Below are 25,500 nucleotides of genomic sequence, written 5' to 3' on the forward strand. Positions count from 1 at the left end.
GGTTGGGAGACGTTTGCTTAAAGGCTGGCAGGATCCACACTACTGTTTTATAAAGGTATTGACAACTGTTGGGCCCAGGACACATTCCATATACTGTTTTTCAACCGCTTTCAAAGTGTTACACCCCTGCTTGGTGTAGATCTTGCTGGATCTGTCCCACCTGAGTGAAGATGGGAACACAACAGTGGGAATGTAGCCAGTGAAGGAAAAGGAAGGCTTGAGTTTGAGGCTGTGCAGCAAAGAGGAGACCCTTGAGCAGCCTTCCCCAACCTGGACTACAAATCCCAGTATCCCCCAGTCATGCTTGTAATCCAACACATACTGTTTGCTTTAGGGGCAGGGGAGGGGGCGCTGCTGCTGGTTTTATTGATAGCACCATCTGCTTCAGTGTTGGCTGGTTCCTCCATGCTCAGCTCATCTCTTTGCAAATAAACAGATTACAAAGGAAACATCTTAAATCGCCAGTCCTTTCTTCTCTCAAAGAAACCCACTCTGCAGGAGCAACCCTCAAAATGTCCCAAAGTTTGCGGAAACGTGGAGCGTACAATGGTATCACAAGCTACCTTTGCTGTGTCAGTACAAAGGTCCCTCTTTGGTTTATCTAGCCCCCCAGAACTGTCAACCTTGACTGGTCGTAACTCTCTCTTCCTTTTAAAAACAACGTAAGAATGTTTAATCCATAACACGCTTGCTCACGCTGCTAGTAGAATTGAGATATATGAATCTGCCTATTCACTAAGTTCATCCTTGGAGGTCCTGTTCCGTTTCCTACCACCATCACCACCTGAGGCACATTTCGTAGGGCAGGGCCTTTTCAACAGTGGCACCAGGCCTGTGTGGGGCTTATTTCCGAAAGAGGCGCATTTTGCTCCTTCTCTGTTGGTTTCTAGGTGGCAAACAGAGATGCTACTCCTTCAGAGATCTTTTGAAGACACACGGAAGCCAGGCCAGTGTCAACAGTAGCGACACTCTGGGGCGTGTGAGAAACTTAAAATGGCGGCCAATGTTTCACCAATGTAGAAGAGGCCCCACATTGACAAGGCCTCTCAGACCTGGAGCCTGTCTTGCAGTGATGACTTCGCGTTTTAAAGTTTAATGCTACTGGTGATGTTTCTACTGGTTTTATGTATGCAATTTATGTATTGAATGTAGGAGGCTAACAACAAGAATACTTAATTACAAAATAAAGACCAACAAATACAAGCAAAACCAAATGAGCAAATTAAAAACTACAAGTGAAAAAGCAGCAGCCGACTAAAAATCAGCTACACAAAAGCCTGTCGAAAGAGAGCTAGTGTGGTGTATTGGCTAGAGGGTTGGGGTGGGAGTCTGGAGATCCGGGTTCCAGTCCCCACTCAGCCATGGACTGGGTGACTTTGGGCCAGCCACTGCCTCTCAGACCATCCTACCTCACAGGGTTGTTGTTGTGAGGATAAAATGGAGAGGATTACATACGCCTCCTTGGATTTCTTAGAGGAAGAAAGGAGGGATATAAATGTAATAAATAAATAAATAAGACTTTATGTGCTGTCAGAAAGGTAGCAGGTGTGTGTTTGTGTGTGTGTGAAAGAACAGGGGGAGCAGAATATGTATTTTATTCTTAATTTATTTGCACAACAACCCTCTGAGTCTGAATAGAATCATAGAATAGCAGAGTTGGAAGGGGCCTACAAGGCCATCGAGTCCAACCCCCTGCTCAATGCAGGAATCCACGCTAAAGCATCCCTGACAGATGGTTGTCCAGCTGCCTCTTGAAGGCCTCTAGTGTGGGAGAGCCCACAACCTCCCTAGGTAACTGATTCCACCGTCGCACTGCTCTAACAGTTAGGAAGTTTTTCCTGATGTCCAGCCGGAATCTGGCTTCCTTTAACTTGAGCCCGTTATTCCGTGTCCTGCACTCTGGGAGGATCGAGAAGAGATCCTGGCCCTCCTCTGTGTGACAACCTTTTAAGTATTGGAAGAGTGCTCTCATGTCTCCCCTCCATCTTCTCTTCTCCAGGCTAAACATGCCCAGTTCTTTCAGTCTCTCTTCATAGGGCTTTGTTTCTAGACCTCTGATCAATAGGCTGAGGCATAGGGTGACGAGGCTTCAAGCCTGGTTTTAGAGGCAAACTTGCGGGATTCTCTAAGCCTGCTCCTGGAGAGGAAATTGTTCATCTAAACGCAACCATCGCCTATATTTTTACACAGCCTGAAAAACCTTGAGGCCAACTATGGCTGCGTTTTCAGGTTTGTTTGGAGGTGTGTGTGTTTTTTTCTTTTCTTTTTGGCACATTTCTTTGAAGGTTAACGGCGCTTCCCAGACGTGTCCGCCAGATGGCACCAGATGTAACGCTTCGCAGTCTGGTTTGTGTCCCACCCACTGTCCCCTTTGATGGATGCCCTGAAACACCTACACCAAGGTTACCGCAATGAGCAAACAGTCTTTTCATGCTTTCAATATTTCCAGGAATCGTCTTCGGCGAGAACCCGCCTAAGAATACCACTTGGCTGGCTTTGGGGGTTTCCGCTGCTCTAATAATTCCAGATGGGCTGACACAAAACCCACATTCTCCATCGAAAAGGAAAATCTGACTCCCTCTTTAAGCCAACATTTGGGAACGCCAGGGAGCTGGTAGTTGGTCATCTCATCGCCTCAGTAATTCCACTTCCTTTTACAGTGCAATCCAGAACACCCTTACTCTGAAGAAAGTCACAGTGTTCAAGGCCCTATGGCAGCCTGCAGGGCCGGAATGATGGGGCATCAGCCAAGGGCCCACATTTCAGCAGGAGCCCACTGACAAGACCCCCTTGGACATTGCAACCTGCTTGCTCACTTGGCTCTCCCTCTGGCCCAAACAATGGAGGTGAGGAAGAGGAGGAGATGTCCAAAAAAGCATGGAAGGAGTAGCAATGATGAGAAAGGATGAGTTGCTGGGTGATATAGGAATGTAGTAAATAAATAGATAAATGTCCAGATTTCACCTCAGAAAGACTCTGATCTTAACTAGGGATCATATAAAAATATATCTATATCATCATCATCATCATCATCATCTATATACCGCCTTATCTGCCAAAATGGCATCAAGGCAGAATATAAATAAATAGAAGTTGCCTTCTATTGCAGGAGTGGGGAACCTTTTTCAAGCCGAGGGCCGCATTCCATTTGGAGAAGCTCTGGGGGCCGCATTCCAGTGATGGGTGGAGCTAAAGACAAAAGGGGGGAAGGCCCGAAAACCTCAAAATAAATACTAGTCTATTGAGCTTTAGCTCTTACTGCCAGTAACTATGCTTTAGGAGAGAGGCATTTGAATCCTTTAGAATGGAAAACTACCAAAAGTGGGGAAACCACAGATCGATGGTCAGGGAAGATGGGTGTGGCGCTATCTGGGAACCCAAGCCAGCTGGAATGGGACCTCAGGCTTAAAGTTCCCCACCTCTGTCTATCTGAATCAGATCATTGTTCCATTTCTCCCCAGTGCTATCTGTTCTGGTGGTGGTTCTCCAAAGTTTCATGGATGCTTGATGCTAAAACGCTTGATTTTAACACTGTATCTTTTTTTTCTGAATACCAAAGGGACAGCTGCTCGGGGTTGAATTTGGAATCAGGACCACTGGTGAGAGGGGAGGAACTTTAAGCCTTACCCCTCTACCATAGTCGTGATGAAAATAGTCTCTCCCACTGGTGCTAAATTTGCATTGGGAGGGAAGCTTCATTAGGCAGCCATTTTGTTGCCCCCCACCCCCCAAACTTAAGGTGCATAGCTGCTAAAGCCCGTCAAGTTACTTTTTGGCACCTGAGGCAGAAAATCCTGGGTATAAAAGATATCATAAAATGAATTGAATAATGAACCAATTGCTGCCTTTCATAATAACAAGCTACCTGAGGTGGCTGCTTCAGTCTGCCTAATGGTAGGGCTAGCCCTGAAGGACGGAAAAGGTGAAACTCCCTTTCTCCTTCTGCAAACCTGATGGCAGACTCTCAGTAGCTGCTATTTTTCAACTGAGACCAAGTTCCTCTCCCACACTAAAGGCATTAGCTAGAAAGAACTTGCCCCGGTGACGGCTGTTGTGAATGAGCTCTCTGCTTATGTCATATGTTTTGAGCTTTACACAGAAATGCCACAGACTGTCATGTGTTTTATGCACTTCAGCCACTACTGCTTATAATTCTCCTTCCCCACCAACATATGTATCTCCACCAAGACTTTTTGCATCTGAAAAGTGGGCTCTAGTTCATGAAAGCGTCTGTCGCAAATTTTTAAGGTGCTTGTACAACTCTGTAAGCCCGGTGGGCACATTTGGAATTTTGAGTGTCATGGGCATATTCACAAAATGGCTGCCATGGAGGACTTGCCCATAAAATGGAGGTGCAAAGAGCATCCAAAGAGTAAAACACGTGGGGCTTTCCATTCATAACATCTTTGCCGGTACAGAATATTTTATTATGTACTGGTCCAGTAAAGTACAAAAGTATGCTAATCCACAATCCCTTTTAGGGATATGATGAGGCAGTAATAGACTGCATTTTATATCTGACATTTCTTTTTGACTTGTAAAATGAAATAGGGATGATTTATTTCTTATTTGTGTGGTCGAATACTTGTAAAACAAATAAATAAACAAAAATAAATAAATACAATCTTTGCATCCTTCATAAAATGGCTACCACGGTGGGTGTCACCAGTCACTACCATTTCCCAGACCGCAAACCTGTGAGGCTAAAAGAAAAATAAATCGCCCAAGGACAAGGTTTTTCTGGGCAGCTAGACATGCTTCAAAAGAAAACACTGAGCTGCAGCTACCCAAGATTTTTATTTTCTGGGGTTGTCTGTCTTAGCCTCCTAGTTTAAAAAACACACACGTTAGTCTCTTGGTTTTAAAATAAAATAAAATAACTATCAGGAAGGCACCACCAGAAGTGTCCGTGGGCACCCGTTGGAGACCCTAGTACAACACTATTTGTGTGTGTGTTTGATCTACGAGTTATCCAACGTTTCACAACTCTCAAGCAAGCATTCAGTTGTAAATCCACCTTTGGCCTCTCCAAAATCTCCGAGCTCAATTTGAAGTTTGCTGCTCACAACCAAGCAACGGGTTCAGCATCAGAGCACAACCACAGCGTCGAATCACAGAGCAAAAAGCACTTAAGAGAGTACAACATGACTTTTATTATATGAATTACTATGAAACATCTTTTAAGAAAAAAATCATGTATGGAAATAAATTCTAAAATAGCAACACTCACAAACGTCACAAAAGTCTCTCTTTTTGTTGCTGTTGGTTGTGTCCTTTTTGTTTGTTTTTAAACCATTTTTTTTTCTTTTTTAGAGAAAGCAATACAAATGTTATCAAGGATTGTACATTGTTTGATAGGAGAAACACAGCGCGGCTTTCAAGCCCGTCTCAGTGGCTCTTAAAATGCGTTTACGTCAGAGCTGGAAAATGAAATCCGGAACGGACAACTTTGTTCTCCTTCCTCTGGGAGACAAATGTCTGAAGGATTTTCTATCCAGCTGCAAGAATTCAAAATGATTCTTTTTTTCTGCCCATCCCCGGAATGATTTCTAAACTTCACCAAAGGACCTTTTATTCTACCGGGCCTTGTGGAGAAACCGTAACAGGGGGGACATTAGAGAATCACGCTTAGGCCATAATAAATTTGTTAGTCTTTAAAGTGCCACACGACTGTTTGTACTTTTTACTCCTAGTTGGAACACAACAGTACTTCAGGGAGGTTTAAAAGAACACCAGTGTTGTTGTGAGTGACTGCAGGAGCCATGGCTCAGGCAGCCTTCCTCAACCTGGGGCACTCCAGATGTGTTGGACTGCATCTCCCAGAATGCCCCAGCCAGCAGAGCTGGCTGGGGCATTCTGGGAGTTGTAGTCCAACACATCTGGAGCGCCCCAGGTTAAGGAAGGCTGGCTCAGACGGACACAGCGACAGCACTTTTTTTCTTAGCAGCATCTGCCATCCTCCCTCAGAATTTCCTGTTCCCTCTAAGCCTAACTGCAATCCTATAGATGGAAGGGTGGCGGGGAAATGAATTTTCCCAACAATATTATCTTTTTCCTTGTTGCAATGCAGAGTATTTTGGATGTGGTTTGATCTTGAACCATTTACAGGCGTCACACAACATGCTAACCTGCACTTGAGTGAGGGTTGTTTGTTGAACTGTGGGTTAGCGTGCCGTCTGAACCCAGGACATTTCCCGCTGGGTGTCTTGTTAACCATGCAGTGTGGTTTATTTGTCTCGAACTAGCCGCCTTGAGAACCTATGGTTTATTGTTGGATTGTGTTCAGGGTGGTTCCCTTGCAAGAAATGTCCTGAGTTCAGACATGCTCACCTACAGTTCAGCAAACAACCCACACAATCAACCTATGTGTGGGTTAGTGTCTTGTGTGAACAGCCCCACTAACTTGATAGACGACCTGCTTCTGGTGAAGATGAAAACTGCTAGAAGTGGTTCGTTGATATAGATCCGCACAGTTGCCTGAATTTTGAGACTCTCTTTTGGGACTCTTCCAAAATTTACCACTACACCTCTGAACCCAGGTTCAAGTTGGGTTTGTGGGGCATTGCAAAAATGTACATTATCATCTGTGACTGGGCTTCTTTTGGAAACCGTTGGGAGCATTCAGGACAGGGATGCAGGAGGACACGCACAAATGCTACAGCCGTGGCTGCAGGGCTATTGATCAGCCTGGAGGGGTCTCCCAAGTTGTTCCTTTCCCAATGCACGATTCATTGCTCACCCATCCCTGTAGACCCACGGGAATCCCCACGACTTGGGTCGTGTCAGCTTAATAAGCGCACCCGGATTCCCATCCATATCCCAAGTCTGATCAATTAATTGCAGCAAAGGGAGTACAGTACTTGTTTCAAAAGGGAAAAAATGGGACAGGAAACAGGAAGTTGTAGTGGCTACAGCGCCCAGGGTGGGGTCTTGAGGGATTGCTGCTGAAGCTGCAGAGGGAGATTGAGAGGGGTCAGCAACTAGAAGCCCCCGGGCACTACCCACCCTCCCGGATAAGAAGTATCGCCTGCCCCTCAGGGCCAATCCAATGGCAAGAAGGGTGAGTGACAGAAACTATGGCTGTAACACAGCCGCCCCCAACCTGGTGCCCTCCAGGTCTGTAGGACTGCAATTCCCATCACGGGAGGAATGATGGGACTTGCAGTCCCGTATACCTGGAGGGTACCAGGTTGGGGACATCTGCTGTAAGGCTTTGCGACAACCCATTTGGGGATAGGAATACATGACCTTGGCCCAACCCGCTCCCAAACGGCCGTCTTGTAAAACTAGTTGCCGACTAACGTTTTAAATAGGGTGACCATATTTTGGAAACCAAAAAGGAGGACAACATGGTCGGCCCCCAAGGGGGCGTGTCTAGCACCAAGGGGGCGTGCCCACCCGAACATGGCCTTGGTCATATGTCTGATTTTACAGCACACATTTAAGACAAATCTGTTCTACAAAATAATTTTAAAACCTCAATTATTAAAAAATTCCTAAAAAATCAATGGATGAACAGATCTGTTTCAAATTTGGTATGGCTAAAGCTCTACCTAAAACCTATCATGGTGTGAAGTTTCATCTCTTTATCTTTAAAATTGATGATTTAAAAAAAAATAATTTTAAAACCTCAATTATTAAAAAATTCCTAAAAAATCAATAGATGAACAGATCTGTTTCAAATTTGGAATGGCTAAAGCCCTTCCTAAGAGCTACCATCGTGCCAAGTTTCATGTCTTTATCTTTAAAAATGATGGAGTTATAAGCATTTTTGTTAATTCCCATTAGAGCTGCTCTTTGGCTGGGGAAGATCGGGAAAAAAATCCGGATTTCCCCTCCACCTCCCGGATTTGTCACCAAAAACCCAGACAAATCCGGGCAAATCCGGTCATATGGTCACCCTATTTTAAAGGCCCGGGAATTCTGAAAGGCTGGGGCAAGAGGGATGTGGCAGTGCTACATCAAAGGCCGAGGACATGGCCTGCTAATTTCTACTACTGTATGATGAATCCCTTAGTCATTTCACTCAAAACGGGTGGGCCTATTTTCTTTTTTCTTACAGAAGGGAGGAGCTGCCCGCATCTCTTCATAGCACGATATCCTAGAAAATAAAAACATAAACCAGGTATTCTGAGAAAGAGCAGGAGCCTTGGGTACGTCCTCCCCTCCGATTTCCACAAAGCGGCCACTCTGTAGCAGGCAATGTCTACTAAACATGCCTGGGTGATGGAATTTCTTGCTGGCTTTTAAAAAAGAGGGAGAAAATCCATGGAAAGTCTAAAAAGTCAAGCCCGCAAAGTGGCCACAAAACACTGGAACATTCAAAAACTTGGCTTCCTCCCAAGTGTTCAGAGAGAGCAGCTCTGAATAAGAAAAGAGGAACAGCCGGGCCGCTTCTTCAGCTACGAATGGAGAACGGAGGGAGGGAGGTGAAACCTACCCTAAGGATCTGTGTGTCTCTGTAGCCCTTAGTTTTCCATTTCCCCAAAGGGAACTATTAATGCCTGTCTGCCTCTGAAGTTCTTTTTAAGCAGTGTCGTCTCCCCAACCCCCTCTGCCTCCTTCAAAACAGTCTGGAAACTTGGATCTTGTACAGGGCAAGGCTGTGGCGTCCAAGCGGCTGAACTTTTGTCGAAGTTGTGCTGACGTCACTTTTGCCTTGGAGAGAACCCAAACTTCATTCGAGTTTTTTCCCCTCTCTCCTCTCGCTCTGTGTTTCAAAGCCACAGACAACTCCCCAGAGATCAGGCCTGCTTTTGATAGGCACATGAAATAAAACCCACAACCCTAGATGGACCCTCGGTCTGATCCAGCATGGCACTTCTAATGTTCATAAGTAGGTCTTAAGATCTGAATTGTCAAGGTACTTCTGAATAGCGAGTTAAAGATCCAATCTAAACCAAACCTTGCCAACCACAAATCAAAAGCATATCTATTAACCATGATAATGTACATTTTCATGGTTAATAGCTATAGATAAACCTAGGCTTCATAAATTTGTCTATAAGAAGGGGGAGCAATGAAATAGCCATACGCACAGCCTTGGGGTTATCAGCAAAATCCTCTGACCTAAGGTAGATATTTAAACCAGTAGTTACAACTGAGACCTGGTTTACACAACACAGCAACAAATTGTGGGTTATTTAACCCACGATTTGTGGGAAAGCACACCACTTGTGAGCTGCTTCTGGTTTCTGTAAACAACCTCCGATCAACCTGATTGGAGGTTGTGAGCATCATATGTGAACTCAGACCACTGAGTTTAAGGGCTAAACAACCCAGCAGTCTGAGTTCACATGTCACACTCACTACCTCTGATTGAACTGCCACCACTCTGTTCAGACGACACACTAAGCCACGGTGGGTAAGCATTTTGAGCTAAATATTACGGCTTAGTGTGTCATGTGAACCATGACTCAGCATGTCATGTGAGCCATTCCTAACCATGATGGCTCCATAATCATGTTTAAACACACTCACTGAGCATTTGCTGCAAAGGGTTAGTGGCCATTTGCTGGTGGCATCATAATACAAACCAGTTGAAGGAGGAACCAGTCAAAACCACCAATTCCCCCTCAGGGTCTCCATGTGAAGAATCCCTTCACACATGCTTTTGTCGCACACTGCTGAGGTAACGTTTGAAAACCTGGTGTCACGTGGGCGGGGCCAATTTTGTGCTTCCTCCCTAGTCAATTGTCACCTAGTGCCAAAGTTTCAAAGATGACCTCATCAGTGTGGGACAAAATCACGAGGACGTTGGCTCTCTCGCCAATGTTGTTAAGGAGACCTAATTCACAGAAATTAAAGGATATAATTCTTCACACCAATCCGATTTTTCCATTTTGTTTCTCAGTGACACAAGGAACACAAAGATAAAAGAGGGATCACACTGAAGCAACGGGGTAAAAATTGTTGCAAGTTGGGCAGACACTGAGTCTGAGTCCGTTTTTTTAGGATAGTCAACTATCGGCCGACAATAGGATGAATCCATTGTAAAGTGTTTTTCTGGTTGTGGAAGGGTATGAAACGCCTTTTCATGGAGAAAAGTTTATGGACAACCAGGTATCTTGATTTGGGGTTATTTTCTATTAGCAGCAATAATTATATTATAATAATAAAAATAAAATAATAACAATGATTTTGAGGCCATTCTGTATCTGGTCACACGTATCCGTTAAAGAGATATGGTTTGAAAACGCCACTTTAAAATATTCTTTTTCATTCATACATCTGAACAGCACGGTATAACAAAGATAGAGAGGGACTTGACCCATGTGTAGCTTGAAAATCATTCTTCAGCTGCAAAGACGGTTGTAGAAAAATTCAGGTCAGGTCAGCTGTTAAATTTTGTCTCTCTCCCCTGCCCCCCCCTTTTTTTTTTGCTGGATTCTTCAGACTGGAGAAGAAGAAGAAGAAAACAGAATTGTTTTCAAACCCATTGGTAAGAAAGCATTGTGTGCATTGACGTTATATAACGGTTGTACTTTGGGAACCATTCAAGGACTCGGGCAGGTATGAAGCATCAGCCCAAAAACCATCTTCCATGCCAGCCATCTTCTCACCTGATTTGCCTTTTATTTTTTGTAAAAACTGCCAGTTCAGGATCTAAAATGAAAAGGAAGAAGAAGAGAGGGGCTGTGAACGTAACATACACTGAGCTTGCTCGTTTGATTTATTTGATTTGTATCCTGCTCTTCTTCACAAGGAGCCCAAGGTGTCGACCATCCTATATTGAACACTGCATACCACATAAACATTAAAATCATGACTCTTCACAAGAAGGATGCAGACAAGCTGGAGGGGGTTCAGAGGAGGGCGACGAGGATGTTTAGGGATCTGTAAACAAAGCCCTATGAGGAGAGAATGAAAAAACTGGGCATGTTTAGCCCGGAGAAGAGAAGTCTGAGGGGAGACATGATGGCACTCTTCAAGGTCTTGAACGGTTGTCACACGGAGGAAGGCCAGGATCTCTTCTCGACCATCCCAGAGTGCAGGACACAGAATAATGGGCTGAAGTTACAGGAAGCCAGATTCCAGCTGGACATCAGGAATAACTTCGGATTGTTACAGCAGTACGACAATAGAACCAATGACCTAGGAAGGTCGTAGGCTCTCTCACATGAGAAGTATTCAAGATGCACCTGGACAGCCATCTGTCAAGTATGCTTTAAGGTGGATTCCTGCATTGAGCAGGTGGTTAGACTCAATGGCCTTCCAACTCTATTATTCTATGATTCTAAACCTGCACAGAACTAAAACATCAAGAGAGTGGAATTTAGTAAATAAGGGTGTGGGGTCAATAGAAATAAATACACACACACACACACAGAGCCTGTCAGGATCAGGTCCATTCTCCCTAGTGTAGGGGATGGCTTTTCAGAGCCTCAATCGGACTTGGAGGCTGAAGAAAAAGAAGGAGACGGATGCCAGTCAAAGACAGGAAGCGGGGGAGGAGATTCTCCAGGAGTCGAGGAGGAATCTTCCCAGGAGCTTTTTGGACAGGAAGCCCAGGCTCAGAGATCTCCCTCCCACACCACCGGGAACTGTCTTTGTTGGATGGGGAGGGAACATCCGAGTTGACAGACTCCAGAGCCCGGCGCAGGGTCAAGTGGGCGGAGTTGGAAGGAGGTGGGAGGCGCTCTGCTAGGTTGGCCGCTTGGCAGAGCCTTCACTTTGAAGACCCTCCCTGAAGGAGGGATTTAGTAAAAGCCTACCAGGCACAGTGGGAAACTGTCTATTTAGCTGATAGGCAACTGCCTTGCTTTGTTAGGCTAATTAAGCTTAGAGGAGAGCTCCTAGCATTCACACTCCCTTCAGGTGTGAAGAGACGTCTATTTACTCAATAAAGCTTTGTGGATTCGAAAGACCTCTTTATGGCCTCACATCTCAGAGGGAGGGCTTAGAATCACAGCACAGCCCAACTCAAAACACCCAGTTTATTAAATGATATTCCCAATAGCAAAAAAAAACCCACTGAATGGGCCGGTAACATCCGTGATGAAGAGCAGCCCTAACCTCAAATTGCCCCTCACCTTACTGCACTTCTTTGGATGTTTCTTCTTCCACGGGTAACTGTCGTCTTCTTGCTTGGGTGTCTTCATCTGAAACGCAGAGACAGACACGAGAAGCTTGAAGCCGCGTCGCCATCCGCTCCGCAGTCGCGTGGAGTTGGGGGGTCACACGCGCCCCATTGAATTGGAGAAGGTTGAATAAGCAGGGCAGGGGGTGGGGAAGCTCTCCATCTTTTCTTCAGGTTGAGGGACGCCACCCCACCTCGTCCATTTTAGCCTTTCTCTGGGCCTCTCTTACACAGAGGCCATAGCTAGATGGGGCGAAATCCTGGGGTGATCCCCGGAACCGTCCCTGTGTGTCCACATGACGCACAGGGGATCCCGGGATCAGGGAGGGATGATCCCTCCCTTGCCCCGGGATCTCGCCCTCCACTTTGGCCCCGGTTTTTGGCCCTCCACTTTGGCCCCGGACCGTGTGGCCGGGCCCCGCGGGTTGACCCGGCTCTGCCCGATTCCTCGCGAAGAACCGGGAACTGCGCACGGAGCGCTGTGCCCATCAGGGGTAGGGTGGGGGGAGCCGGGAAAGTAATTTAAATTTTTAAAAATTACTTACCGATTGCGCACGAGCGTTCGTGCGCTGCTGCCCCTTTAAGTTAAAAAAGATGGCAGTCACGACGCCTCTCCTTCTGAGGTCGTCAAGCGTCGCATGGAAACAGAGGAGGGATCTCGCGATAAACACATCGCGAGATCTTCCCTCCTCCGTCGTGGGCTAACTGGTAGGTCAAGCTAAGGCCAGAGAAAGGGATTCAGGTGGCACTGGGGAAAGCAGCTGCTATACAGCGCCAATTTTGCTACTGATCCACCCCCAAACCCCACAGCATCGCTACTGCGAAGCAGCAACGCTGGGGTTACATGGCAGGGGTTACATGGACCAACAACCCCCCCCCACCACCACCAATTTATCAATTCAAGCAGGGTGTGGGAACATGTGCCATTCCCATCAGCCTTTGCCAGCATAGCCAAGAGCAAGGCATGATGGGAGTTAAAGTCCAACTCCTTCCCACCCCTGAATTACACAAGCTGCAGCCCAAGCACAAAATTTGTGGCATATTAGGCAGTAGCCGGGTTCAGTCCAAAGGGTGGCAGTGACGTTAGAAACAGGCGTATCGTCTTACCGCACGACTGTCCTTCAACGTCATCGAGAAGGTTAGCTGTCGAGGCCGCGGTCCCCATCCTGGGCTTGCGATTAAGGAGAATAGTAGTGTGCTGATAATGTCCCGACGGCATAACCCAAACAAGGCCTCACTCAAAAGTGAGGGCTGCGGACGAAGTTATTTAAAGAACCTCCTGCACCCATGGGAGCTTCCGGATGGGGGAAACTCCATTGTGCAGCGGGTTCATCTTCTCCTCTCGAACAAATTGGCGTTGGGGCGTGTGTAAAGAAAAAAGATGGAAACAGCAGTGGGAAAACACGGGAGGGTTAGAAATGGAAGACACTGTTGTCTAGACCCCCTGTGAATGAGTCAGGGTGATTGCACGATAACGCCTGCTCTGGAAGCACCCTGTACGAACCTGCCTGGGCATTAAAAGTCTTTCTACATGAGGGTTTCATTGTGCACTCGTGACTGCTCACTCGTTGTAGTTTGCAGGTCCTTTACACAACGTCATCATCCTCCAGAGCCTCTCACGTGTTTGGCAAGCATTAATAATAATAATAATAATAATAATAATAATCACAGTTTTTTTTCCTAATGGGGAAAGTCAGGTATTATGTAGAAACGGCGGAACGAGACTCTCATGTAATTGCGCTATTCCACTATACCACAGTGCCATCTAGTGACTGTATAATGAAACATATAGAAAGACGAATGATTTTAAAAAAGCACATGTCACGAATCTGATCTTAATCCCGCAAGGAATCTGGAAGCGGAATGCTTGGAAAAGGTGCGGGATAATACCTCATGTAGAAATGCCCCAAAATTGGCCTCAGAGGCCTAGCGGGCACTGGAAACAGGGCATTTTTGCTGGTGGCTCCAGATTTTGTGGAACTCACTCCTGAAGGAAGCAGATATGGCTCCATCTTTGTCAACTTTTACAACCGGTGTGTTTACTAGAAGTCATGTGTTGAGCTTTTAAACTGCCACTGTTTTGAGTTTGCAGGTGTTTTATATTGTTTTAATTATATATGTAAATCGTCTTGGGAAGCCTTTGCCCTGAATTTTCTAAATCACAAGGAATAATAATAGGATAAATACTAGGTTTCATGTAGCAGAGCTGGGCAGAGATCTATATGGTCACGTGATATTTTACTAAAAAAACCCAGGTCCATTAACCAACCACAGCAAAGTGCAAAATAGCGGTTCAGGGAGGTAGATATATAAGGAGAATTAAAATCACATGCTCTGAACACATGACCAGCTGGGGGATTATTTTTCTAATCCACAACTGAGCTCTCAGTCCCTTTCACACAAAAATCCACTTCTGGTTTTCCCTCCGAGCTTTCTTAAACTGCAATCCATTGCAAATTTAGGCCAAAAATAATAATAATCCCAGCATGCCCCAGTGCTGTCTGGAGCATGCTGGGAGATGTAAGGCTTTTCCCCCCTCTAAACATGCACACGACTGCACACTTAGCTTCAGTCACCTAATTTAGAAAGGGAAATTTTTTTAAAAAATTACTCTTAAAAAGCTGGGAGCCAGAAACCCTTTTTAATCTACTACAACTCACTGAGAGATCTGCCAGAAGATTCCAATCTACCTTAAGTAACAACAGTAGCAACAACAAAGCAAGCAAGGAGAGTTATAAATCGGCATCTATTACTTTTTCAGATCTGCCCTGCTCACGTGTCAGGTGAGCTGCTGAACGCCGACCCAGCACAGTGTGTTGGAGAAGGACACGGGAGCTCCGAGTTCAAATCCCTGCTCAAACATGAAACTCACTGGCTCCTCTTTAGCTGGGTCAGGGAAAGTGGAGCACGTCCCACCGAAAGGAGGGTCCCTTTCTCCCTGGGGGACACTACAGCGAGTACAGAAAGCCAGCTATTTGTACCAGAATAAGGTTGCCCATACACTTGGGAGTTTGGAAGAGCTCTGTTATCCCTGGGGATGTCTTCATAGAGCTCAGTTGGCAGTGCAGAAACCCTGCGTTTTTCCTCTCCGACGGTGGCGTCGGGTAATCCTGAAACCAAGGGGGAAGCGTGGGTTTTCTGGCTGTCATCTGTGTATTGGAGCTGCCCCCTTCCCTCTTCCTGATGGAAGGCGACCAATCACCAGTCGCCTTCCATGGACCCCGGCCCCGCAACGATGTCAGACGGCAGAAGAGCTGTACTGCCCTCGCTCCCGTTGAAAAAGTCAGGATAGGTCCCCGACTTTTTCAATGCGCAGCTTCGCAGGAAAGCCTTGCGGTGGGTGCGAAGCTGCGGCTGCATTGCATAACTGATGCGGCGCAACTGCGCAGCCATCGCAGGGCTTTCACCGTGTACAGACGGCCCCCCTGAAAAGGGATTCATCCGGGTGACCCTCGAGGTCTCCGAGTTGGGAGACCAACAGCGGGATGTTTCCCACCATCAGGAAATATTTATCGTGTGGAAGGATACACCTGATGCTTCAACAGCTGTTTTCTTTTTGACTTCCGCATTTTGGTCTTCTCTGAGAAAGCCCTGGCGAGTTCAAAGAGCTTCTTGCGTGTAGCTAAAAGAAAAAGAAAAGGGGTGGGAGAAGACGTTTTTAAGGAAAAAGAGGGCAATAGAGGCTCAGTGGCTTTTGAAATTCCACCGGGCTCACGTGCTGTCAAGTCACACTTCAAAGCCTTAAGGTCTAGGAACTTGCTTAAAATAAACGCTGCAGTCTTTTCAGGACATCAAATCCCTCAATTGCAGTATATATATATATTTCTAACAGCGGAAGAAGGAGGAGAGAGTCTTTGAAGAAAGCATATATCCCCACCCCAGGGCCAAACATTATTAAATCCCATCCTACTTGGGAGCCCTGCCCATGTGGTGAACTGCAAGGATGAGATGATGATGGATAATAATTCTTACCCGCCTCTCCCTTTGGATCGAGGCAGGGAACAACATTAGTACAACAATACAATAGAAATCAAACACATAAAATTAATTAAAAGAGCATATAAAACCAATACAATATCAAAAAACAACCAAGACATCTTAAAATTCTTGGTTTAAAATTCATCTGGGTAGGCCTGCCGGAAGAGGCTAGTCTTTATAGCTGTCTTAAAGTCGGAGACAGAGTTAAGTTGACGAATCTCCTCCGGCAGGCCGTTCCACAGTCTGGGGGCGACAGAAGAAAAGGTCCTCTGGGTAATACTTGTCAGCCTAGTTTTGCCCAAAAGAAGTAAGTTCTCCCCAGAGGACCTGAGTGTATGGGAGAAGTTGATCCCGCAGGTAACCTGGACCCAAACCATGTAGGGCTTTAAAGGTAATGAAGGTAAATGTACTTCGCCTGGAAACTAATTGGCAGACAGTGGTGTGACGCTCCAAAACACACACACATACACACAGTAACACAATGGCATTCAGATGTCCGTATTGTTGACACTTAACGCCAAAGGAATTAAGAGATCTAGTGCAAGATGGACATACAGCGTTGACAAGGAAAACCTATCAAAGGCCTGGATCCAAGCCTGCCGTTCACCATGGTGCAACTTACATTTTCCCATGTGTTTTAATTTGTCCCTGAATAAGGCATCTTCGGCGGCGGCACCACTGGACACGCTGTTTAAGGACCGGGCGACATCGTCTGGAAGACAAAAACATCTGGGATCACCTGGAAGCGAAGAAAGGTGACCCTTTCGTGTGATGCACACAGCATACGTGTTTCAGGCTCCCACACCGTGTGCTCTGTTCTGACTGTAATTTATTTGATTGATTTGAAGTATTTTTATGCTACTCCTCAGCCCCAAAGGTTGTAAGCAGGGACAGGGACCAGCGAAAACATAAACTGAATGAATAAAAAAAAAACAATACACAAGGAAAAAGAAATAGGGATAGATGGGGCGGGGGATTAATTCTTTCAGCAGGACTGTTCTCCCTCTGTTTGACCTGAAACTAAATTGAGATGTGTAATTTCCATGGTGTAACACCACCATGTGGCGCGTAGGTTTGATGATGTCATCAAGATAGCCACCGTCAAAATTCACAAGGTCATAAATATCTCTGTAAATAGTGGACGGATTTTTATTTATAAGGTCTGATATTGTAGGCATTTTACAGAACTATGAATCTGATCATTACAACTATAACTCTAAAGTCTACGGGTTTTTTTAAAAAAAAGATATTTGCATATTTCTAATAACAACCCTTTCTATATACTAGTTTTAGGTATAAAAGCAGAACAAACAAAATTCCTACTGGTCATAAAATTGTGGGATACGCTCAGGCCTCCTCTAACAAAGTCTGCTTGAGCCATTCCAATTCCTTTCAGTGACGTTTTGCATGACATGACAAGCCATCATGGGTAACTAGCCGCGGTGGCTTGCCGTGTCGTCTGAACTCAGACCGCTTCCCGCAGGGTGGCTTATTTTTCGGCAGCAACCAACCCTGACATAGTTTCAGAGCGTTCACCAATGTTTCCAAGAGGAAGAAAATCACTTGAGGCGAGTCATGTGAAGTTGTCAACGTTACGATAAAGGCAGTGATGCCATAAAATTTCCGATATGGTATATCGTATTTCTTCAATTGTAAGACACCATCGATTGTAAGATGCACACTAATTTCAGTACCACCAACAGAAAAAAGCTTTGATTCTAAGAATAATAATTGCACCTGCGATTCAAGACGCACCCCGTTTTTAGAGATGTTTATATGGGGGGAAAAAGTGTGTCTTAGAATTGAAGAAATATGGTACTTTAGACAACTGTAAGGCGTTTATGCATTTTGGTGTGTTTTCCCCCGTCTTGTTCCTAAGTGTTTGTTGCTGTTTTTAATCCTCACTCCAAATAAAGTTTTGTTAAAGTTGATGATGCTTCTTGAAACTTTTGCACTCTTTTGCACTAGCGCTGTTCAGTTTCCAGGACCCTCTCCTACTCTGGGTCGGCTTCTAAATGCACCGCTACGCAACGAAGTACCCACACAAGGAAAATGCACAGGTAACGATGTAACGCCCGCAAATTACAATCACAAACTGCTGTGCACTGCACCTCTGCCACCCCTTGGAAAAATTCCTGCAGACACACATGCGCACGGCGTTGACTGCGGTTGGCAGTTTCACCCAAAGGCAGGCCTCTATAACGCTCCAGCCTCATCCCTTTCTGCAACTTCAGTAATGTGATAGTGACAGACAGAGGCTCTAATTCCCTCCTCTGAGGCTGCCGCTCGTCTGGGTGGCTGAGGTTAAGCAGGATTATTTGCTCGTTCTGCCAGCAAAGCAACAAACCCTTGTTCAAAGGCTAAAAGGAAGGCGGCGTTTGCGTTCAACGAGGACCGGGAATTGGGATCTTCCTAGCACAGCCGAGTTTCTCATCTGAGGTATTTCTAGCACAGTCCTCCTCAAACCGGCACCGTCCGGATGGGTTGGAATTGCAACTCCCATCATTCCCAGCCAGTATGGCTGACCATGGGAATGATGGGCGTTGCAGTTCAAGCCATCTAGAGCAGCCTTCCTCAACCTGGAGCGCTCCAGATGTGTTGGACTACAACTCCCAGAATGCCCCAGCCAGCTGGCTGGGGCATTCTGGGAGGTGCAGTCCAACACATCTGGAGCGCTCCAGGTTGAGGAAGGCTGATCTAGAGGATGTCAGGCCGGAGAAGCCTAGGTCTGGAGAGAGCCGGGTTCAAATCCCTACGCAGCCACAAAGCTCACTGAGTGACTTTGGGCAAGAAATATTAAACTTAGGGCTCAATTACACGTGACGTTATGTGTGTCTTTGCATCTAATGTTCAGGTTTTTTAAAGTGTAAGTTGCATCTGCTGAGGATGAGGCATCTACCTGCAAATTACTGGCAGCGGGGAGGGGGCAATTTAACCCTTTCCTCCCTTGCTGCAATCCTGAAGAAAATCCCGCACCTGAAGCTTTGCACGCTCCATTTTTTTTCCTGGCTTTGCAACCCTCCAATTCTTGCGACAGGCCACAAAGCTAAAATTCTGGCAAGGTGGCAACCGTATGGGACAAGGGCAAGAGTTAGGAACAACGACGGGGTTTTCCTCAGTAGGGTTAGCAACAGAGAGCAGCCATCTATCTACCTGATATTACGGAGGAAAAACTGACATCGCTACTGAGGGCAACGCTCGTCGTTTTGGATTTCTTCGATTCGTACCTCAATCGATCTAGATGGGGACAACAGCAGCAACAATCAGGAAATTTATGAGCTGTCTTTCGACGTCAACTCCCAGTTGAAAAAGAATAAGGCAATACAATAAACCATTCGACATGAATAGGGCCGGGCAAAGCTGGTAGTAGGCCCAGGCCAGATGGGAAATGGAGGCCCCATTTCAAACTGCTCATTAAGTATTTTTTAATCAGTTCTAAATACATATGAACTAGAACGATTTCTTAAAAAGGTAATGGCAAGCGCTTTTATTCGAGATGTATAGAGGACATCACTTCTTCACATTCAGAAATGCTTTAAGTGCTTTTCTTTGGGCAAATTCATCATCAACAGAAAATCAAGCCACTTTGCCCAGGGGGACTCGGAGTAGGCCCCCCTCAAAATCGTAGGCCCATGCCAACTGGCCCCGCTGGCCCCTCCTCTGCCCAGCCCTGGACATGAAAGCGTCATAAAACACAGAACAACGTTCATGCAATAAATCAAGGACAGGGGACGCTTTTCTATCAGAGGCCATTAAGAAGGGGGGAACTCAATTGTGGGTCAACCTACCTCTGGGCCCTTTGCCCTATAACCGCAACCGAGGACTGAACATGTAGCAGCTACAGTTTCCAGCCAAGTCTTGCTGTGCTACTTCTCTCTTTCTTTGTCTACCCAACTTCCCTCAATCTGTACCCTACCTCTCTCTTGGTGGTGTGTGTGTGTGGATTGGCCACACTGCTGGAAGTCGCTTGGAACACCCAACTGGCCACTTTTCTCACCTTTCCAAGGCTTCCCTTCTCAATTTGAGAAAAGCTTTGAAGGATGAGAGCCAAGCCAATCAAAGGCATCCTTTCTGAACACATTCAGGGCCAGCCCTACCGTTAGGCAGAGCTAAGCAGTTGCCTCAGGCGGCAGATGCTGGGGGATGGCAGCAAGGTGTTGGAGGAGAGACCCGTGAGCCATGGGAGGCGCTCTGCACCTCCCAAATCAGACTGCTGCCTTCAGGTACAGCGGAGGATGCTGTCCTGTCATCAGTGTGAAGACAGAATCATCTGCCAGACCAGTCAGCTTTTGTGCCAGGAATGGGAGGGGGCACCTTGTCCTCCTTTGCCTCAGGCAGCAAAGTGTATTGGGCGGCACACGGGCACAGTTTTTCCTGAACCTCCCAGAGAGCTTTGGCTATGGGGCAGAACAGAAAAGAAATGAAATTTTCAACACAGCGCCGTGAGCCAGATGAAATTAAACCGCAAGCGGAGTTGGCCCGCGAGCCACGGGTTCCCCATACCTTCAATAAGCCATAAAACTGCCAGAGCGTATTAAAATGGCAATTGAAACCAACACTTCAACATCCCGAAATGCCTGGGCAAACAAAAGAAAGGTTCACTTGCCGCCCAAAAGAGGTCAGGGGTGGGCACATGGGCAAGCTTCTCTGGTGAGGGCCATGACTAAAAAGGCCTTCCCTCTTCTCTCTGGGACCTGGACAGAGGCCTCTGATGGCCATAAAGTCTGGGCAGGCGTGACGTGGCGGAAGGCATCCATTCAACACGCTATTGGAAGGCTCTAAAACAACCCATTACCTCTCTCGAGGGCCAGGAGGAAATCCCGGTTCCTCTGCAGCTCCTTCATGAACTCCTCGTTCTGCAGGAAGAGCGCAATCCGTTCATCTTCCAGGTACTGCTTCCACTTCCTCTCCTGGTCCAAGCAGCCCTGGGCTCTCTGGCTTCCCGGGCTGGGTGTTGTTTGATGGCAGCTTTGCGAACTCTAGACAAAGGTGTTCGTGGGTCAAGGAAGAGCAAAGTGCGGCAAACAGGACCCGTATCACACATCACAGGGCAGCAAAGCCAAGTCCAACACTGTAGACTCTTAATGCAGAGCCACGGCCAAGGAAGATGCCCTTGATTCTTTATTTGCTGATTAAATTTATGAGACAGCTCAGAGAATCAATTTCTCCAGGCCTTTTACAATTTAAAACAGAATACTATTAAAATTACAATAAAACGTAGAACTAAGAAACATGGTAATACAGCCATAAAATACAAAATTTGGGTATAAGAGGTAAAACTAGGGACAAAATACACAAATATTAAGATATTTAAAATAGACTTTAAGGATGCAGTACTATGCATGGCTGTGGCATGCTGGGAGTTGCATCACCATCATCATCATCATTATTATTATTATTATTATTATTATTATTATTATTAATATACCGCCCCATAGCCGAAGCTCTCTGGGCAGTTTACAAAAGTTAAAAACAGTGAACATTAAACACAAATATACAAAATTTAAAACTATACAAAGCATAAAATACAAACAAAAACACAATATCCGTAGGACTTTTTTTCTAGTCTAAACATCCATAGGACTTTCTTTAAGAGGCTGGGAGAAAAGGAAAGTCTTAGTGTGGCGCCAAAAAATGTCTTAACCTGGCTTCCCTTGAGTGGGCCTACCAGAGCTGGGAGCCACCACTGAAAAGGCCCTTTCTCTTATTGCCACTTCTATAAACCACACAGTTTGCAAACACATGCTTGTAGTATTCACACTTTTCTTTCCTTCTTTTGAAGTATACTTTTAAAAAAAATCTTAGGGAAAAAGGTAACGGATGAAGCTGCCTCTCTGTGGACTAAAAGCCCACAACACTTCAGGGTTGTAGTTAACATTCCAGTCTGGGGAAGGAAGAACTAGATTTTCGATGGAGACCCAAATCGCAAGACAGGGAGGGTAAGATTTGGTGGAGAGGAGTAAAGCGCAGAGAAGAGGCATTTAACCTCCCCCCAGGCCAGAATACTCCCCCCAGGTGCTCTTCTCCCTAATAGGGAAAATAAGCTGAGGCAGAGAAATGTAGGAGAACAAAGGAACGCACCCACTCCTCTGCCCCTTGCATCTCTTCTCCAAATCATACATCCTCGCCTTACGCTTTTTTAGATGTTTCGTGGGAAGTCTGGGAGACTGGTGTTTGCCAATTAATATCTGGCTTGGCCTGAGCCTAAAGAGGCGAAAAAACAACAACCCCAAAAACCCAAACCAAGGACCACAGGGAAAGTAGAGATTCAGAAGGAGGAATGGAGGGGTGTTAGAACTGGCTCCTTCTGGGTTAAAGATGAGTCAAGGCAAGGCCAGGCCGAAGGGGAAAAAGGTGACAGAGGTCAGTAGAATCATAGAGTTGGAAGGGGCTTACAAGGCCATGGAGTCCAACCCCCTGCTCAATGCAGGAATCCACATGAAAGCATCCCTGACAGATGGCTGTCTAGCTGCCTCTCTTAAAGGCCTCTAGGGTGGGAGAGCCCATCACCTCTATAGGTAACTGGTTCCATTGTCGTACTGCTCTAACAGTCAGGAAGTTTTTCCTGATGTCCAGCCGGAATCTGGCTTCCTGTAACTTGAGCCCGTTAGTCCGTGTCCTGCACTCTGGGAGGATCGAGAAGCGGTCCTGGCCCTCCTCTGTGTGACAGCCTTTCAAGTATTTGAAGAGTGCTCTCATGTCTCCCCTCAGTAGATAACAAGAAGCATCAGAAAGCAGCAAGAGCTGACCCACAGTTTGGAGTGACTAACCCATTTTGCTAACCCATGGTTTAGAGTGACATGAATGCGCCTAGGGGAGACCTCACCCCTCTGCTCCTCCAGTGTTACTTCCATTTCCCATTAACCACAGTTGGTTAACTGTGGTTAATGTTAATTATGGTTTGTTGAAACAAACTAAATTCATAACTCGCCGTCTGAACTTGGCTTGTTTCAAGCAAACTATAGTTAACATTAACCACAGTTTGTCAGTTTGGGCAGCACGACAAGTTGCAGTTAAGAAAAAGAAGCAAAGGCTTCTTATCTTGTCCTCCCGTACATCGTTTAGCGTGAAGGGCACATGGCTTGTTCTCGATGGCTTTACAGGCCCCTTCCAACTCTATGATTCTATGCCACACTAAACTATGGTTTGGCATGATGTCCAAATGCAGCCATGGTTTAAATAAAAAATATATCGACTTCTCACCTGTAACTTGTCCATTTGCTGGGGTAAGATGCGAAGGAAGTCATCAGGAAGGTTGCCTAGTAATGGTGGATTCCAATTCCTGTACCGCCTTTGTGTCTGTGGCCCACTTGAATTTTGGATATCAATTCTGCATGGTCGAGGGGGGGAAAAGGCAAATTCAGTCGAAGCTTCAAAATCTAGTTGTCTTAAAATGTTGGCTCCCTTTCCTAGCATCCCCGTCCCCTTTTTCCTCCTCAAGACTTTTAGAGCCCAAAAAGTATGGACGCTTTTGTGTTCCATGAGATATTCAGTGTTAAAATGGCGTCCTCCTATTGTCATGACCACCAGACCTTGGGTCTTATAGTGAGCAGAAGAGGGGCTTTATAAGGATGAGGCACAGGCCTTGTAGGGCTGTCAGTGCCCTCCCAGCGAGAAGACTCAGCTCCATCGTCGGCTCAAAGAATGCGTCCCTATCAGACCTTCCATCTCTCGAGCCTCGCAGAAGTCTCAGGAAGACAAAAATCAGGCAAGGGCCCTTTAACTGTCCAGTCAGTTGCTTCTGGAAAGGCAGAACTGACCACGCTACCAGTCTTATCAGACTTTCCCAACATGGCGCCCTGCATTTGGGATGGACTGCAACTCCCATAATTCCCAGCCAGCACGGCCATTGTTCTAACAGGAGAGACTTCCAGCCAAGCAGGACCAGCTTAGAACTATCCAAGGCCCTATTTTCTTCCTGCTTTGAACTGAGTGCCATCAGATACTATCTGCTTTCCCCGTGAGCCTCAAGGAACCAAAGAACGGGACTCCTACATCCGTGGTTTCATGTACGTGCTTAAATTTATTCTTCTTCTTCTGGCAGGCCTATCCAGTGGAATTTTAGGATGTTTTTAGGATGTTTTAACAATGTATATTATGTTTTTATTCAGTTTTATGTATTTTATATTTGCTGCTGTTCCCCAGCTCTCATTTTCACTTGCTTAGCATCTAGCCTGAAGTAGAGTTCAATGAAACTTGAAAGCTTGCTCGATTTTTTGTGACCTCTAACTTTGTCAGTAAAGATATTATGCCTGGAATGATTTATAAGAGGATAACGTAAGTCCAACGGCAACATTTCCTTCTCTATTGCCCACACAGGTTTTGTGTTTCTGCTTAACATCCACACTGTTAAAGAGTTAAGAACCTAAGAAGAAGAGCCCTGCTGGATCAGACCAAAGGTCCATCTAGTCCAGCACTCTGTTCACATAGTTTGGAGAAAGGCGGTGTTTGTCCCTCGCCTCAGGCGTATCAAGAGGTGGTGCTTGGCTTGAGCAGGGAGTGTCCGCGGCCGGACCTGTTGTTCGGAGCCTGTGTCGTGGCAACACCCCCTTCCCGTAACTCGCAAACAAGGTTGCTATCCTCCCAACATGGAACTTGGAGCATTCTGCATGCAAAGAAGAGCTCTTCCACTGAGCTATGGATCCCTTCCAACTAGGGATCACTCTAGATTTCCTAGATCACGCAACGGGTTGGGCTAACCGGCCTGCAAGACCTCCTTCCAGCGCTGTGATTCTACGAGCTCCTAGTCAGAGTTGCCTGCTGCTTACCTGGGGGGTGGCGTCGGGGGAGCCTGCGGGTACTGCCTGTCAAACACGTGCATGTCGTAGGAGGGAGGAGAGTAAACTGGAGGCGGCTCTTCATCTGAACTGTCCGGTTCCAGAGTCCGTTCCAAGATCTGAATCAAATGAGAGAGAGAGAGAAAGCCAGGAATATATATATATTTATTTATTTATTACATTTTTATACCGCCCAATAGCCGAAGCTCTCTGGGCGGTTCACAAAAATTAAAACCATAATAAAACAACCAAATAAAACAAGGAATAGGCATAAGTATCCGAATCGCTTTGTGCACTGCAGAGATCCAGCCAACGCAAGAGCACCTAAGACTCGCTGTTGCGGGTTCCCTGATTTGCCTAAAATGAACCAGCTTGGAAGTATCTATGGATCTTACGTTACGCCTTATTCAATAAAAATGTCTTGTTTGGGGGTCTGTTGGATGCCACAATGTCTTGTCAGTAAAGGCTTGTCTAACTCGACTAATTGTTGGAGGTGTAATGCTTCTTTTCAGCATAGGTTTTCGAAATGCCCAATAGTCACCTCTTGTTGGGAGGAAGTTATTATAACTAGCTCAGTAACAGCTACACTGATTGGCAACGGTTCTTCCAGCCTCTTTCCCATTACCCGATTCTTCTACCTGGAAATGCCAGAGATTGAACCTGGGA

The 25,500-nt window shown here is 46.0% G+C and overlaps 1 protein-coding gene across 2 annotated transcripts in view; it reads right to left on the reverse strand.

Moving 5' to 3' along the window:
- Positions 1-10,370: 10,370 nt before the first annotated feature.
- Positions 10,371-25,500, reverse strand: part of CUEDC1 (CUE domain containing 1) — a 65,431-nt gene continuing 50,301 nt past the window's right edge. For both annotated transcript variants that reach the window (XM_063146572.1, XM_063146571.1), the window contains 9 exons: positions 24,826-24,953; positions 23,261-23,387; positions 20,853-21,036; positions 19,211-19,294; positions 16,680-16,769; positions 15,608-15,701; positions 13,187-13,245; positions 12,033-12,101; positions 10,371-10,605 (listed from right to left, as the gene is read on the reverse strand). In XM_063146572.1, the coding sequence (XP_063002642.1) occupies positions 12,034-12,101; positions 13,187-13,245; positions 15,608-15,701; positions 16,680-16,769; positions 19,211-19,294; positions 20,853-21,036; positions 23,261-23,387; positions 24,826-24,953 (834 nt within the window). In that variant the 3' untranslated portion in view covers positions 10,371-10,605; position 12,033. The remainder of the gene's footprint in view (positions 10,606-12,032; positions 12,102-13,186; positions 13,246-15,607; positions 15,702-16,679; positions 16,770-19,210; positions 19,295-20,852; positions 21,037-23,260; positions 23,388-24,825; positions 24,954-25,500) is intronic.

This window comes from Elgaria multicarinata, chromosome 22, assembly GCF_023053635.1.
Source record: "Elgaria multicarinata webbii isolate HBS135686 ecotype San Diego chromosome 22, rElgMul1.1.pri, whole genome shotgun sequence".
Taxonomy (NCBI): domain Eukaryota; kingdom Metazoa; phylum Chordata; class Lepidosauria; order Squamata; family Anguidae; genus Elgaria; species Elgaria multicarinata.